This window comes from Chelmon rostratus, chromosome 7, assembly GCF_017976325.1.
Source record: "Chelmon rostratus isolate fCheRos1 chromosome 7, fCheRos1.pri, whole genome shotgun sequence".
Classification (NCBI taxonomy): Eukaryota; Metazoa; Chordata; class Actinopteri; order Chaetodontiformes; family Chaetodontidae; genus Chelmon; species Chelmon rostratus.
The window spans coordinates 3,274,125-3,287,209 of record NC_055664.1 but is presented as its reverse complement, the minus strand read 5'-3'; the positions used below and the strand labels follow the sequence as shown (position 1 = coordinate 3,287,209).

The 13,085-nt window shown below is 42.7% G+C and overlaps 1 protein-coding gene across 1 annotated transcript; it reads right to left on the bottom strand.

Annotated features, from left to right (window-relative positions):
• Positions 1 to 10: 10 nt before the first annotated feature.
• Positions 11 to 11,498, bottom strand: LOC121609129 (zona pellucida sperm-binding protein 3-like). Its single transcript, XM_041940686.1, has 8 exons — positions 11,073 to 11,498; positions 10,864 to 10,982; positions 9,777 to 9,880; positions 9,519 to 9,696; positions 9,330 to 9,441; positions 9,159 to 9,241; positions 8,985 to 9,076; positions 11 to 99 (listed from the first exon to the last, which is right to left on the bottom strand). Exons 1-8 carry the CDS (start codon positions 11,496 to 11,498, stop codon positions 11 to 13), a joined length of 1,203 nt encoding a protein of 400 aa, XP_041796620.1.
• Between the last annotated feature and the right edge of the window lie 1,587 nt (positions 11,499 to 13,085).

The window sequence follows — 13,085 nt, the reverse complement described above, 5'->3', positions numbered from 1 at the left end:
AATGCACTTATCACAGGTAGTTCATCAGCAGCAGAGGTAAATCTTGGTCTTCCTTTTCTTTGGCGGTCCTCATGAGAGCCAGTTTCATCCAAGATGGCACTTAAACAGAGACATAAGATCAGAAAGGTTTAAAGTCTTTAAATGTGACTGGGAACAGGAGCAAACTGATTGAGGCAATGAGCTTCCAAGCTTGAGGAGGACTTGAGGGGAAGTAGGCCAGACGAGTGTAGACCTAAACCTTTCCAAAGACGCAAATAGACAGGGCATGGACGGAGACAAGCGAGGGCAAGGCACCACGTGGATGACTGGACGATTTGACGAATACTGAGTGGAGAGCCGGTGCTTCTAAACTGTGGCGGCAGGTGAGTCCTGATTGCGTGCAGCTGCGCTCAGGAGAGGAGGAGACGGAGCCCAACCTGTCAGCCACGGCCTGCAGGGAAACAGACTCACACCAGGCGGACATTGGAGAGACAGAGGAGGACAGGGGGAGAGGGGAAACACAAGACAGGGAAGGAAAAAGGAGGGCAAACTGCAGGTCCCCACAGGCTTTTGTGACTGCAGCCTACCAGACTGACTGGCCTTCATGTCTCAAAGTAAGGGTACACTGTTGTTTCTCTTAGGTCAGCAGTTCTTGCCATTGTAAATAGCCTCTCTGGTGGTTTTGTCGTCCATATCAAGCACATGAATGAACACTCGCCAGGTGATTATGTTCTCAGCTCCAGGACAGTACACATGGCCTGCACCTGACTGTGTGTGTGGAGTGTTTTACTGGGTGACAAGACATCCCATTTTTCAGCACAACACACAGTGTCCTGATTCATCTCTGAGATGTTCTGCATATGTTCTGGTTTCAGCTGCCAACTCTCCAAAAATACAAGCAGTAATATTTTTAAATGTATCCCACGCAGCCCAACCCACACATGAAACATCCAGAGACTCTCCTGCATAGAAATCCTAACAGAATTACGAGCCTGTAAATCTGTCGGTCTTACCGTGTTGTGATGGTTGCCATGACAGCAAGGCAGCTGTAAGTGTTGCCTCATCATCATCACCTACGGCAGTTGTTCCTGTCAGTTACCAGCAGGCTTAACATCAGTCATGCCTTCCAGGCTGCTGTTTTAATGAACAATCAAGTTGATTTGTTTGTCCACAGTAACTACCGTGTGCTTGTCCATGTCTGGCAAAGACCTCCTCCCAAAAATAAAGACATGAATGAAAACTTAAAAACCAGCAAATTCATGCACTTTAACACTTAAACAGTTATATACTTTAACATAAGAGGAACTGTGAATCAGATACTGGATTACATAAGATCTAAAACTTCAAAAAAACTGGAAGTTGCTGGGCCTCCGCTGACCCCGTTTCTTACACTCTCTGAGCAATGTTGAGTTTTTCTGTGCTGGAATATTAAAAGGCCCCAGTTTTACTGTGTGGATGATTTGATTAACACACACCTGAAATAACACAAGGTCTAAAACAGGATTTTGAAACAGGGATCCTCTTCAAGACAGGGGCCCTAAAAATGAGAAAACCAGAGTCTACAGCCATGCTAGCATCTGTGTGAGGCTGCACTCACCGCAGTGTGTTAACATGCCAAACTAACCACAATGCCAAAGCTAGCATGCTTAGCAGGATAAGGCCCTTATCAGGTCAGCTTTTATTGCGTTTTAGTGATGTGTATTCCCATAGCCAGCGTGATGTAGGCAACATTAAGCCTTGAAAATATGCATCAGACTTGTAGTGGTAGATGTGAGGGGAGGTAAACTGAGCTTCAGGAGAGCAACCCAAATATAAGTTCAATGTCAAGAATTAACTTTAAACTTCAAAACAAAACAAAATATATATTTATTTTAGTCTGACAAGCAGAGACTGATGTGATTTTTCAGTAAGATTTCTGGGACACACATTTATATGAGCCAACAATGGTCATAAACTAAAGTCTGTAAATAAAAACCACATGAAGGATGAGTGTAGGTGGCTTTACCTCTTGCTATCCCTGATTATAATGCCACAGTTAATGGAGCTGGCAGAGTTCTTCTTACCCCTGAGTATTGTAAATACTTCATAGCGAATACAAAATGACGTACATCTGCCATGATACCGCCTGACATCGGAGCTAATGGAAACATGGACAGTTCCTGCCTCAGGAAATCATGGATGTTACGTTGTTTGCCCAACAGTCTTAATCTCAGCAGATCAATGCACTAATGAGAACATACGGCTAACAGAGGCACCATTCGTTTACATAGCTTATAATGACTTGACAGATGGGAAACAGTGGCGAGCTTCCAAGCCAATCAATATTCCAGGCTGACATATATGTCTTATACACACGGCACATTTTAATATGGGAACTTGACACACCATCAGAATATATATTAACCTACAATACACATAAGCACACACACGTGTACTCACATGGATCTGTGGGGTGATCACAGTTCTGGCTCTGTTGCTTCACTGACAGGGAGCGTTGTAGGTAGAATTAAACGCTCAGTGATTTTCAGGACATGAAAGTTAGCAGTAGTTTTTCATTAAAGGAACATTTTCTAACTAACCTCTTATCGCAGACAGTTTTGTCTTTATATGCCCAGATTTTAATACACCCACTGCTGATATTTATACTGCTGCCCCACTACAATGGAGGTCAATGACATTTTGTTTGTGATGCTTAAAGCATCAAAAGATGACATTTGAAAAACACAATTATGTTTCTTCCCAGAGGCAATGTCCCAGATATTCCATCTGACTTTTTCAAATGTCACTTTTTGATGCTTTGAGCTCGCAAACTTGCATTCACCTACATTGTAGCGTGCAGGCAGAGGATTTGTCAGAAAATAACCTTGACGTTGATGCTCATGCCATTCCTCACTAAAAGGAATTTGAGATAAAACAGCTCTATACAGCACACGGTACACTCTGTCTTTTATGTCCCTTGAAATACACTCTCAGTAGTTTCACTGTACGTCATTTCAGCAACACCTAACCAAATCCAACACTGCACTCTGAGTACAGCAGAGGAACAGAGAAAATGATTGTACTGTACAAATAACACCAGATGTCTTTTGATTGCCTGGTGCTATAACGATACCATCAACCTCCAATAAATCGGTTACCGATCACATCATGAGGGCTTGTTTTATGAAACAGCAGGCTGCTGCTCATGTCACATCTACATCAGACGTCGCGGTGACATCAGAGTCAAGGTGTTTGTTTTAGATAGCAGAATCCCATCCAGAACACTGCAAACAGTATAACTGGCAGTTATGTGTGTCACTGATTAGCCTGGTTGCTTCACAGCACCGGCAGAAGGTGGTGGGTTTGGTTCCCAGTGCTTTCTGCAAGGCGGTTCCATCTCCACTTGCGTGTTTTTGCAGGATTCCTCCTGCATGTCCGGCTGTCCATAGGTGTCAGTGTGTTTGATAGTGATGTGATTTACCGTTGATCTGGCGAACCTGTCTACCTGACTCCCACCCAGTGCATGATGGGATACATTTCTGTCAGCATGTGCTGGCCTGCTGTGGTCAACATAATGTCTCATTTCTGGTTACCAGCGTTTCTGTGTTACTGGTAATGCGCTTGGTGTACATATAATAAATCCAGCATATTTGCTGTGATGGAGGCTTAGTGAATTGGAAGCATGGTTTTGCACCATGGAAACTCAATCTTTACGCGCTCTACTTAGCCCGCCCCCACTAGCTGGTGTGGGCCAACCACATGTACCTGCTGTTAGCTGGTATGGTTGGCTGACTAAAGCACAGCCCCCAGCAGAAACCCACAGTCACCACCAACCAGTCTCCAAATGTAGAACTCGAACCGCAGCCTTCAGCTATCGAGCTCCTCCGCTGTGGAGCCAGCTGTGGGTTCGGGAGGGAGACACCCACTCCACATTTCAGATTAGACTGAAAACTTTGCTCTTTGCTAAAGCTTGAAACTGTCACAGGTTCAGGTGAGCCCTGAATCATCCCTTAGTTATGATGCCATAGGCCTAGATTGCTCAGAGATTTCCCATGATGCACTGAGCTCCTCACGTTAATGTTATTAACATGCATTCATGCATGTTAATAACATTAATAATAATAATAGTGACAATCACTGCCATTACCATTACTTTTACTTTACATCTGTATGTGGAACTTGCATTATACTACTTTTTGTTCTCTCTCTCCCTCTCTCTCTCTCTCCCAGAGCCTGCTTCTGCTCAAGGTTTCTGCCTATTAGGAGTTTTCGCTGCCACTGTCAACAAGTTCTTGCCCATAGTGGGACTTCTTGGGTGTCGGTTAATAATAATATGACGAGTACAGTTGAAATCTGGTCTATATGAAAAAGTCCATGAGATAACATCTGTTATGATTTGGTTCTCTATAAATAGAACTGACTTGACTGTATCATGACCCTAGACGAGATTAATGTGATATAGCAAATGCCTGAGTTGGCAGGGAGTAATGCTTTGCTCACACAGGACATAAAACAGCTGCATAATATTTGCTGCTTATCCAGCCTCAGCTCCGTCGAGGCTTCCCATGGTCAAAATTTGGATTCCATGTTCCTGATAAGTGAGACACAAAAAAAAACAATCAACTCAAATTCAAGTTTCATAATCATACTTTGTGAGCTGGGACAACAACTGCATCCATGTTTTTCTGTAGTAAGCTGAGAAAACCAGTCTCCTAAAAGCTACTTCTTTTCAAAGGAGTAGTTAAACACTTTGGGAGATCATTATCATTGGTGGACGTACTTAGTCAAGCACCTAGCACCAACCAACACCTCCACAGCTCAGTAATTAACAAGTTGTATGATGCTTTTTAATCTGTACACAAACAGAAATTACAAATTGTAAATATGTGGTTTTATGTTATGTGCCGGAACTACTTTTTGACAAACTAGGATTACTGCCTCGTGGTTGTTTGCCTCCACCAACCAGGTCAAGCTGCAGTTTGAAGCCATGTCTGTCCAGACTCATACAATATATAGTATGTAGTGAAGACTTTGAAGGAAGTGAACATAAAGTATTCAGTGGATTTTTTGGTGAAATGGAATCACTGAGAGACTAACAGACTTACAGAGGACTGAGCTTCATCACATCACCTGAAGCTCAATATCAGCATTCAAATATGGATCAAGTGTTGTCACAATAAGTGTGTGAATTCTTGAGTTATGGCCAAAAATGTGTTTTTTGAGGTCACAGTGGCTGTTGATTACCAAATTCTAATCGGTTCATCCTTTGGTCAAGATGAACCTTCGTGCCAAATTTGAAGAAATTCCCTCCCTGGGTTCCTGAGACAGAGAACCTGCCCCCGTCGGTGTCGATGCATAACAACAGTTTATCCATCTGCTTAGTGCTTCTGTGCAGCATGTATGGTGATAGCAGGCTGTCATCAGGCTGGTGATCACAGGTTTTAGAGGTCGCCCACGGTCACGGTGCCTGTTTGCCAAGAAATAGCGACACAAAATAACTCAGGTTTGCATTCTACATATTGAGCTTTAAAGGTGCTGGTAGGCATAAGTAGCCGGGCTAGCAATTTCCCCCATTTCCAGTCTCTCTAATCTGTCTGTCTAATGAGTTGTCACTACTAAAACTGTCACTGAAGGATTATGAGATGACAATGTTCATATTCATAATTTCCCCCCTTTTCTGTCTGCCCTTTCTGTCTGTAGTGCACATGTATTCATGTTGAGATCAGGATCAGGAAAAGGATGGGCTGATACTCAGGTCTTTTTCAATGCATGTAGAGATAAACACATATTTCTCCATGTCGCAGAAGCAGATACAACAGATAAAACAGGAACTGCACTGTGTTCTTTATTGCACATTGTGCCTCAGATAAAACTTTGTCTCATGTTTTTGTAAAATGACCTGTGCTTTCCCACATTATGTCATCCATCTTGGTCATTATACCGGTCAGTTTCATTTTTTTTCTCACTATCCTGACTTGCAGCACTGTTTTAGCAAGCCTATGAGACCCAAAGATGAGATTATTCTTCTGTGAAAATACACAGCAACATCTGTAAGCAGACACAAGCAGACAGGTCACAGAAGAAGGTTGCAGAGGTACAAACATACATATCTTAGAAAACTTAACAACACTTTGTGCAGCCCTGCACGCCAAACAAGCCAAATATCTGATCCAAGATGCTGCTGGAAGGTGGGTTTGAAATGGACATGCTAACGTTATACCAAAACTCTGTTCAAGTATAAAAGCAAGAAGCCATGCAAATGACTCCAAACTACACCTGTGTGTGTGTGTGCTTCCATATTCTGGCACTCACTGAGATAAGGAAATTAACCATGAATTCAAACCTCTTTCTGTAGAGATTTCAGCCCAATTAATTAGACCGAAATTCTAAAAGGTAGCTGGTTGATCAAAGGCAAATGCCATTCCAAGAGTGATTTTTAATATTCATGGTAGTGCAATTGAATGGTAAAGACATTCTGTGCCTCTGTGGGGATAAGATGCAACAGCAGGGACATACACAGTGTCAATCTGAAGGTTTTTCTGTGAAACTGCACATGCATGTAAAAGGTCCAGACACCAGGACTAAGAGAGTAGGTCCATGTGCTGCTGTGAGCAAGCCTCTCCAGCAAGGAGGAGGAGGTACGAGGACCTGAGGGTGAGATGAAAGAGACAGCACACATACAAACACTCTGCAGATGCATGTTTACATTATCTAAAAATGAAAATCTGACCCGTTGTCCATGTTTAAAATCATCATATTCATTACAACTGGAAAACTACAGCACTCAGTAAACCACTGGGAGGAAAATGCTGATGGGCAATGTAATAGTGAGGTCACTGGAAGGAGTCGCAGTTCCAAAAACAGAGTCAAATAACAGCAAAGCTATGCGGTATTATCACTGAGGCTAAAGAGATATCCTGAGCAAAACCAGCACCAAACAAAACAGCCGCCGGATGATTTACAGTTCAGGGTTTCCAGGAAAAACTCAAACAAAACACAGAGTTAAAATATGTTGTTGTGACAAGCGTCATCAACAACACGGGCTTCAGTATGAATGAGATTTTCCAGATATCATGAAATGATTTGATAAGGTCTGAACGTCTAAACTACAAATCATCAGCAGGCAGAGAGCTGGGAATGTTCCAGGAAGGACTGAGAAGGATAAATACAGGAGAAACTACAATCACAGCTTGGCCCACTTAGAACAAAACCCACCATTGTTATCATCGATTCCGGCTGGATCTTAGTGCCGTCCTCAGCAGGGAGAGGGATTTCCATTCAGGTCTGAAGCCAGTCGCTAGTGGACCTCACCCAGACATGAGGTGCATCACTCCCTTTTCTATTCTATAGTTATACAAAAGCATGAAAGCAAACAGGCTCCAACATTTACAGTTAATTGATGATGTTCAAGGAATGGCAGCTATAACATCATGTTCAGTCTGTTATGTTAGTAATTAACATTAGCATTTTGACAGAGGCAAGGTGTGAAAATCAATAGAGCAGGATCCACCTTAATGCTAACATTAGCTAAGCCAACGTTACTGGAAAAAGATTCTACATGTGCTGTGTTTTGAATGTAGTATGAGTTTAGGGACACATACTTTCCACTGGTCGAGGAATAAAATAACTGCATTATATGGCTACTCTAGACTTTCCAATTATTACTGCTCCAAATAGATCAAATTCTCATAATACAAAGACAATGATTTAGGTTGGTTTGTGATGTACTAAACGTTTTACAGCTGCTATAATTTTTCAGTAATTCAAATATGTGTATGGAAATTGTAATAAATTGTTCCAAAGCCCACCACGGTTACTGGGCACTTCATCATGCCACCCATGTGTGCATGTGTGGCCACCAATGTGTGTGGCACCTAGAGGAGAAGAACTCCACAGGGAACTTTTAAGTACAGCTAATCAGGGGTTAATTAAGACATTCTGCTCATAAGCTTGTCTAAAAAAATCATTCAAGGTTGGAGAGATCATCTTATTGTACACTAACAGTATCACATATTTTACACCATCTTGTTCACTGAAGATATGCGAGTGAAACCCAAGACTCCATGTTTGTTGGTGCACCGTTCCATCAAATGGACATATTTTACAGTCTGCTTTCACACCATTTTATGCACATAATGGCATCATTTGGCATCTCAGGAAACGTTAGGATCTTCTCTGAAATTACACATGAAATGAACAGTGATGACGAACCTGTTTGGCATGAGTTTGTAATGACTGGCCCACTGCCATGTCAGTGGCAATGTGCTGATGCACCACAGTGAATTGGGTTTGTTTTTTTGTTTTTAACAAAAGGCACAACTTTTAGTTGAAGATGGAGAGTTACACATCAATTTAACTAACATGCATCAAACTAGTCTGAAAGGAAGTGTAACCCAGGCGGCTGTTTCACCAGGTTCTCATTTCATCATTTCCCCTTTCACATATTTTGACATTTCACTTATACTAACACCATATTTGCCACCCACGCACAAACATGCAAGAGTCTGACATCGTTGTGATATTTGAAAAGGCAGAACTAGTATGTTCCAACACATTTAACACAAAAAACATTTGTTTAAATGTCCCTTACTTCCTGCAGAGTTTCTCCACAGTGTGGGCCAGGAACCCATTTCAACATTTCTAACCTTGGACCATCAACATTAGCACCTGTGCTGGCTCACAACACCAGTGTTTCTGAGAAAAGCAGCTCTTGCAACTTCATTTCACCATCAGTCCCTTGATTACTAAAGAAAAACTGTCACACATTTGCTTCTGGTTATGTGTGCATAAAAGAAAAAAATAAAAAATCCCATGGATGTTATTTTGCTTCAACATACCATTTTACCCACCAGAGCACCACTCTTTTTAAAAAAACACTTTTATTTTTAAACAAATAAATGAAACTATTGGTAAACAACAATGGGGCCCAGGGTCACTTCAGCTTGCCACTGCTCCCCTAAAGAACACACAGAATCAGTTGGTTCCAGTGATGAAGAACAAGCAGATTTACTGCTGACATACAGTACCTGTATCTCTATCCAGGTCTCGAACCTTCCTCATTCCACAACTAGACTCACAACAGGCACAAAAACGGTCCTCGCCACCAACTGCCCTCCACCTACTGAAGAAGAGCTTAGTGTCACAGAAGACAGGTTGAAAATCAGTGAAGAGGTCGAAGCTGGTGGAGAACGCCCTCATACCGCTTGTGGAACGAGCAGGCCTTGTGCTCAATGGTCACTGCAGATGAAGCTGGGATGGCCTTCAACTGGCACGTGATATAAATCTGTTGAAATCAAAAATATACTAAATGAGGATCATATCATATTAGAACCAGAGAAGTGAACCTTTTGTGTCAGATTTTTTTAACGTACCGTCTTCAGCAGACGTAAGCTGAGGGCCTCCACCTGAAACTGAAGCTTATCAGGCTGAGACTGAGGCATGAACCTGGACCTGGACCTGGACCGGTGTCCATCACCCAGACACCTGTGAGTCAAAGTGTCAACCATTAACATCCCAAGAAACCGGACTCGTCTTAATACATGTCTGTCTCCAAAACCCACCCATGGTTCTTTATGAAAGCGTGACTTGGTTCGGAAGTGGAGTCTGGCCTCATGGTAGCCACACAGCTGTCCACCAGCACTCTGACAGGTGTATGACTGGACTGCGCGAGTGACGCCTGCATGTTGATGAGGTCTCTGATGCCGTACTTGCTGGAGTTTCTTTCAAACTTCCAGTCATCTAAAGCAAAATAAACTAAATTCATGTTTTGCAAAAGCACATTTTCCAGATATATTCTGTGGTGTGTTGCTATAACCCACCGGTCATGAGCTGCAGAGAGAAGTGCAGCTGCTCCTCAGCCACCTCAGTGTCTCTGTAGGACATCCAGGCAGGATACAGAAGACCGCTGCTCACTCTGTGCTGCCTGAAAAGGAAGCGAGTACAGTTACTACAGCAGCATCTCTGCAGAACAGCATGACTTTCTGCACACTTGAGTCAAAGACAGGGAAGGACAAACACATCAGCTGTACATGGGACAGTTATTCTTCCTTATGCAGCTATGTTGCCCAATCACTAGTGTAAAAAAAAAAAAAAAACTAAACATACTTTACCATCTTATAAAGGACATAACGGTTGTAGTGTCACTGCCAATTAAACTTAACAGGCAGCTAAATGTTTTGTTTCCCAGATCTCTCTGGAGCTGTTTCACCACCACCCACAAATCTGTTTATTTTCCAGCTGTGAGCAGCTCCTCCTCCCATTTGCTTTGCACATTGCATTGTGGGAGAATAGAGTGTGTCAATAGCATACTTAAAAATCAGCTGTATTTAGTATGCATAACCTATGGCATGAATATACTTTTTGTCAAATTCCTGGTGTGAACATACCATCTTCTCAGAATTAGTATGTCATGTGGATTTGGGAAAGAGTGTGTGTGCTGCATGAGTTTTCTCCTCCAAATTTCAGATGCTGGTGGAGATCGTGCACCTTGAAGGGCTCAGTGACCTTAACACCAAGAATATTTTTGTGATCTAGTAAATGCTATTTCAGCCTCTAATGACCAATGCACGGTGCTATTTGTAGTAGCAACCCTTCCCATGGTTGCTTCATGTTGCAAAGTAAACAAAATGTAACTATAATTATTGATAATGCACAACAGTCATCTAATGCTCGATTCAGCTGTACATGATTCAAGTGCTAAACCAGTTTTGGTGACTCAGATTCTGTGACCAGATTAGGAAGCTCAGTCTTCTCCTCCTCAGGGTTAGGGCCTACATTGAGGTAGAACCAGTCTGTTGAGATTTTAATACTTTTATTGTGATTTACTATTACAAATCAAGCTGCTTTCCTCACTGTCCCACAGTAAACTAAAGAGTGTCTGTGGAGGCTGATCCAGATTTCAGTCACCTTGGGTAGTGGCACTCCACTCCGATGACAGCACTCTGGCTCCTTATGATGGGCCTCCTGCCAGACTCTTTGGGGTTGTAGAGCAGTGTGAAGGCATAGATGAACGCATGCTCTGTCATCTAAGGAAGAGAGAGCTATTGTTTAAAATTTGACATTACTTGTCTAAAAGTATATCAGTGAATTATACGTAGCAATAAAAAACCTCATACCACGAGTGTACTGCCACAGCTGTGCAGCTCACATTCAAACACCAGCACATGAGACAAGCTGTCAATCTCAGTGGCTGAACAACCACCGAGCGCGATTTCCTCTGGCTTTATCAGCTTCCCGAGGCCAAACAGGTCCTGGCTCACTTCCACCTGGACCCTATTTTCCCCACACCTCACAGCCACACGGTTGGTTGTCCCTGGCTGCCGCCGTTCAAACTTGACAGGAGGCTTACTCGGTGGATCCACTGGATCTTCTGGAAACTTCCAGGAGAGTGGTTCAGCTGCTGGCTGGATGTGCTTTGCCTGGAGCCTGCCAGCTTGTCGAGCAGGCTCCCTGGAGTGCTCTCTCTCAGGTCCTGCTGCCGGCTCGGCCTCCACCTCTACAGGATTTCGCGCCTCGACCCCCCAGTAGATTGGCACTTTCATACCAAGGGATCGAGGATCGCTAAGCCTGACACACATAAGCACAAAGCCAAACATGAGAAAATGCCTGGACCCCATTGTTAAAAGCGCACAATTTTCTATGCAGCTTTCTTAAGCATGACCACTGCAGCGCACAAAGGAAGTGACTCCTCCCTCGGCCTAATTAGCTGGATCCCTTTCCACACTTGTGGATCTCACAGCTGCACATCCCTCACTAATTGCTCAGTCTATTAGCTGTAAAATAAAGTCAACCATCCAGCAGAATGCTCTACACATTGCAGTTTCTAACGGTGCAAACTGAGGTTTGTTTACAAGCATTTTTGCATTTTTTTCATGTGATGCCCATAAGATAAAATAATACAATATTTTATGCAGTGAACAGAGTAATCATCTAATAATAATGATGATAAATGACTCAGGAGATGAAAGTAACTAAGTACATTTATTCAAGTACTGTACTTAAGTATTTGTAGCCTCCTTCTGTACAGCATTTCATCTTCTTAATTAATCAGTTAATTGTTTGGTCTCCCAGTGCCCAGGGTGACATCTGTTTTTGTCTGACCAATAGTCCAAGAGAGGTGGAAAATAAGAAAAGACTGATACAATAGAAGGTCAAATTAAGTTAAATGGTGTCCATTGTGGGCTCATTGGTCATTTCATTATGTCAGTGTGGCTCCTCCTGCATCCTGCTGCTGTGTCTCTGTTCCCACTGTACACAGCATAAGGCAGGTTGCTGGTTTTCTTCATTTATTTTTGCAAATGGCACGTTTGTGTTGGAGGCCTAAAATAACATCACATCTCAAGGTTGGGGGGGTGGGTGAGCAGTTACCGTGGCAACAGTACCTAAGCAATGAAATATGCCTGTCAGTCACAGATTGCAGGATGCTGCAGTTTACTGGGGGGTGAAATGCATCATGTGAAGGTGGATAGAGTCACTACTTTTTCATTAGATTTTCATAATTCTCTGTTTTACCACTACATACAGCACATCTTTACACCCACAGTTAGTTTGTTGTTAAGAATAAATGAGACATTATAAAATGAATAAAATACAAATCTGTATATATGTTTTATATATATAGTATATTTCTGAGATATATTTGTAGGCTTTTTCAATGTGCGATAACTGATTTCTATACTTGCAGATGATGGAGAAACAATGTAAACACATCACTGACACATTATCTCATTAGAAAGAGGATGTGGTTAACTTGTTAGCAATCAGCTGCCAGAATCAGTTGCCAGAGCAACATTAACACTGTATTGGAGTTGTGTGTCTGTTCACCTGACGAACGTAAACTCTGTTTTGCTCTCCACCAACGAAACTGTCTGGCTCTTGGCCACATGCACCACTGCGTTGACCAGATAGTCAGTAACTCTGTGGTTTGGTGTGCACGGTGGGCCTCTGGAGCTTTTTCAACTGGAAACAGCTGCCTGCTGCTGCTGGAAACAACTCTGTGGTCGTGAGTGAAAACAATACAGATGCAGGCCCCAAAACCAAAGCGACAAGCTGAAAGACACTAAAAGGCTCTGTAACACTGGAGGAAACTACGCAGCTGGGTGAAATATTCTGGGAGACCATCACTGTGA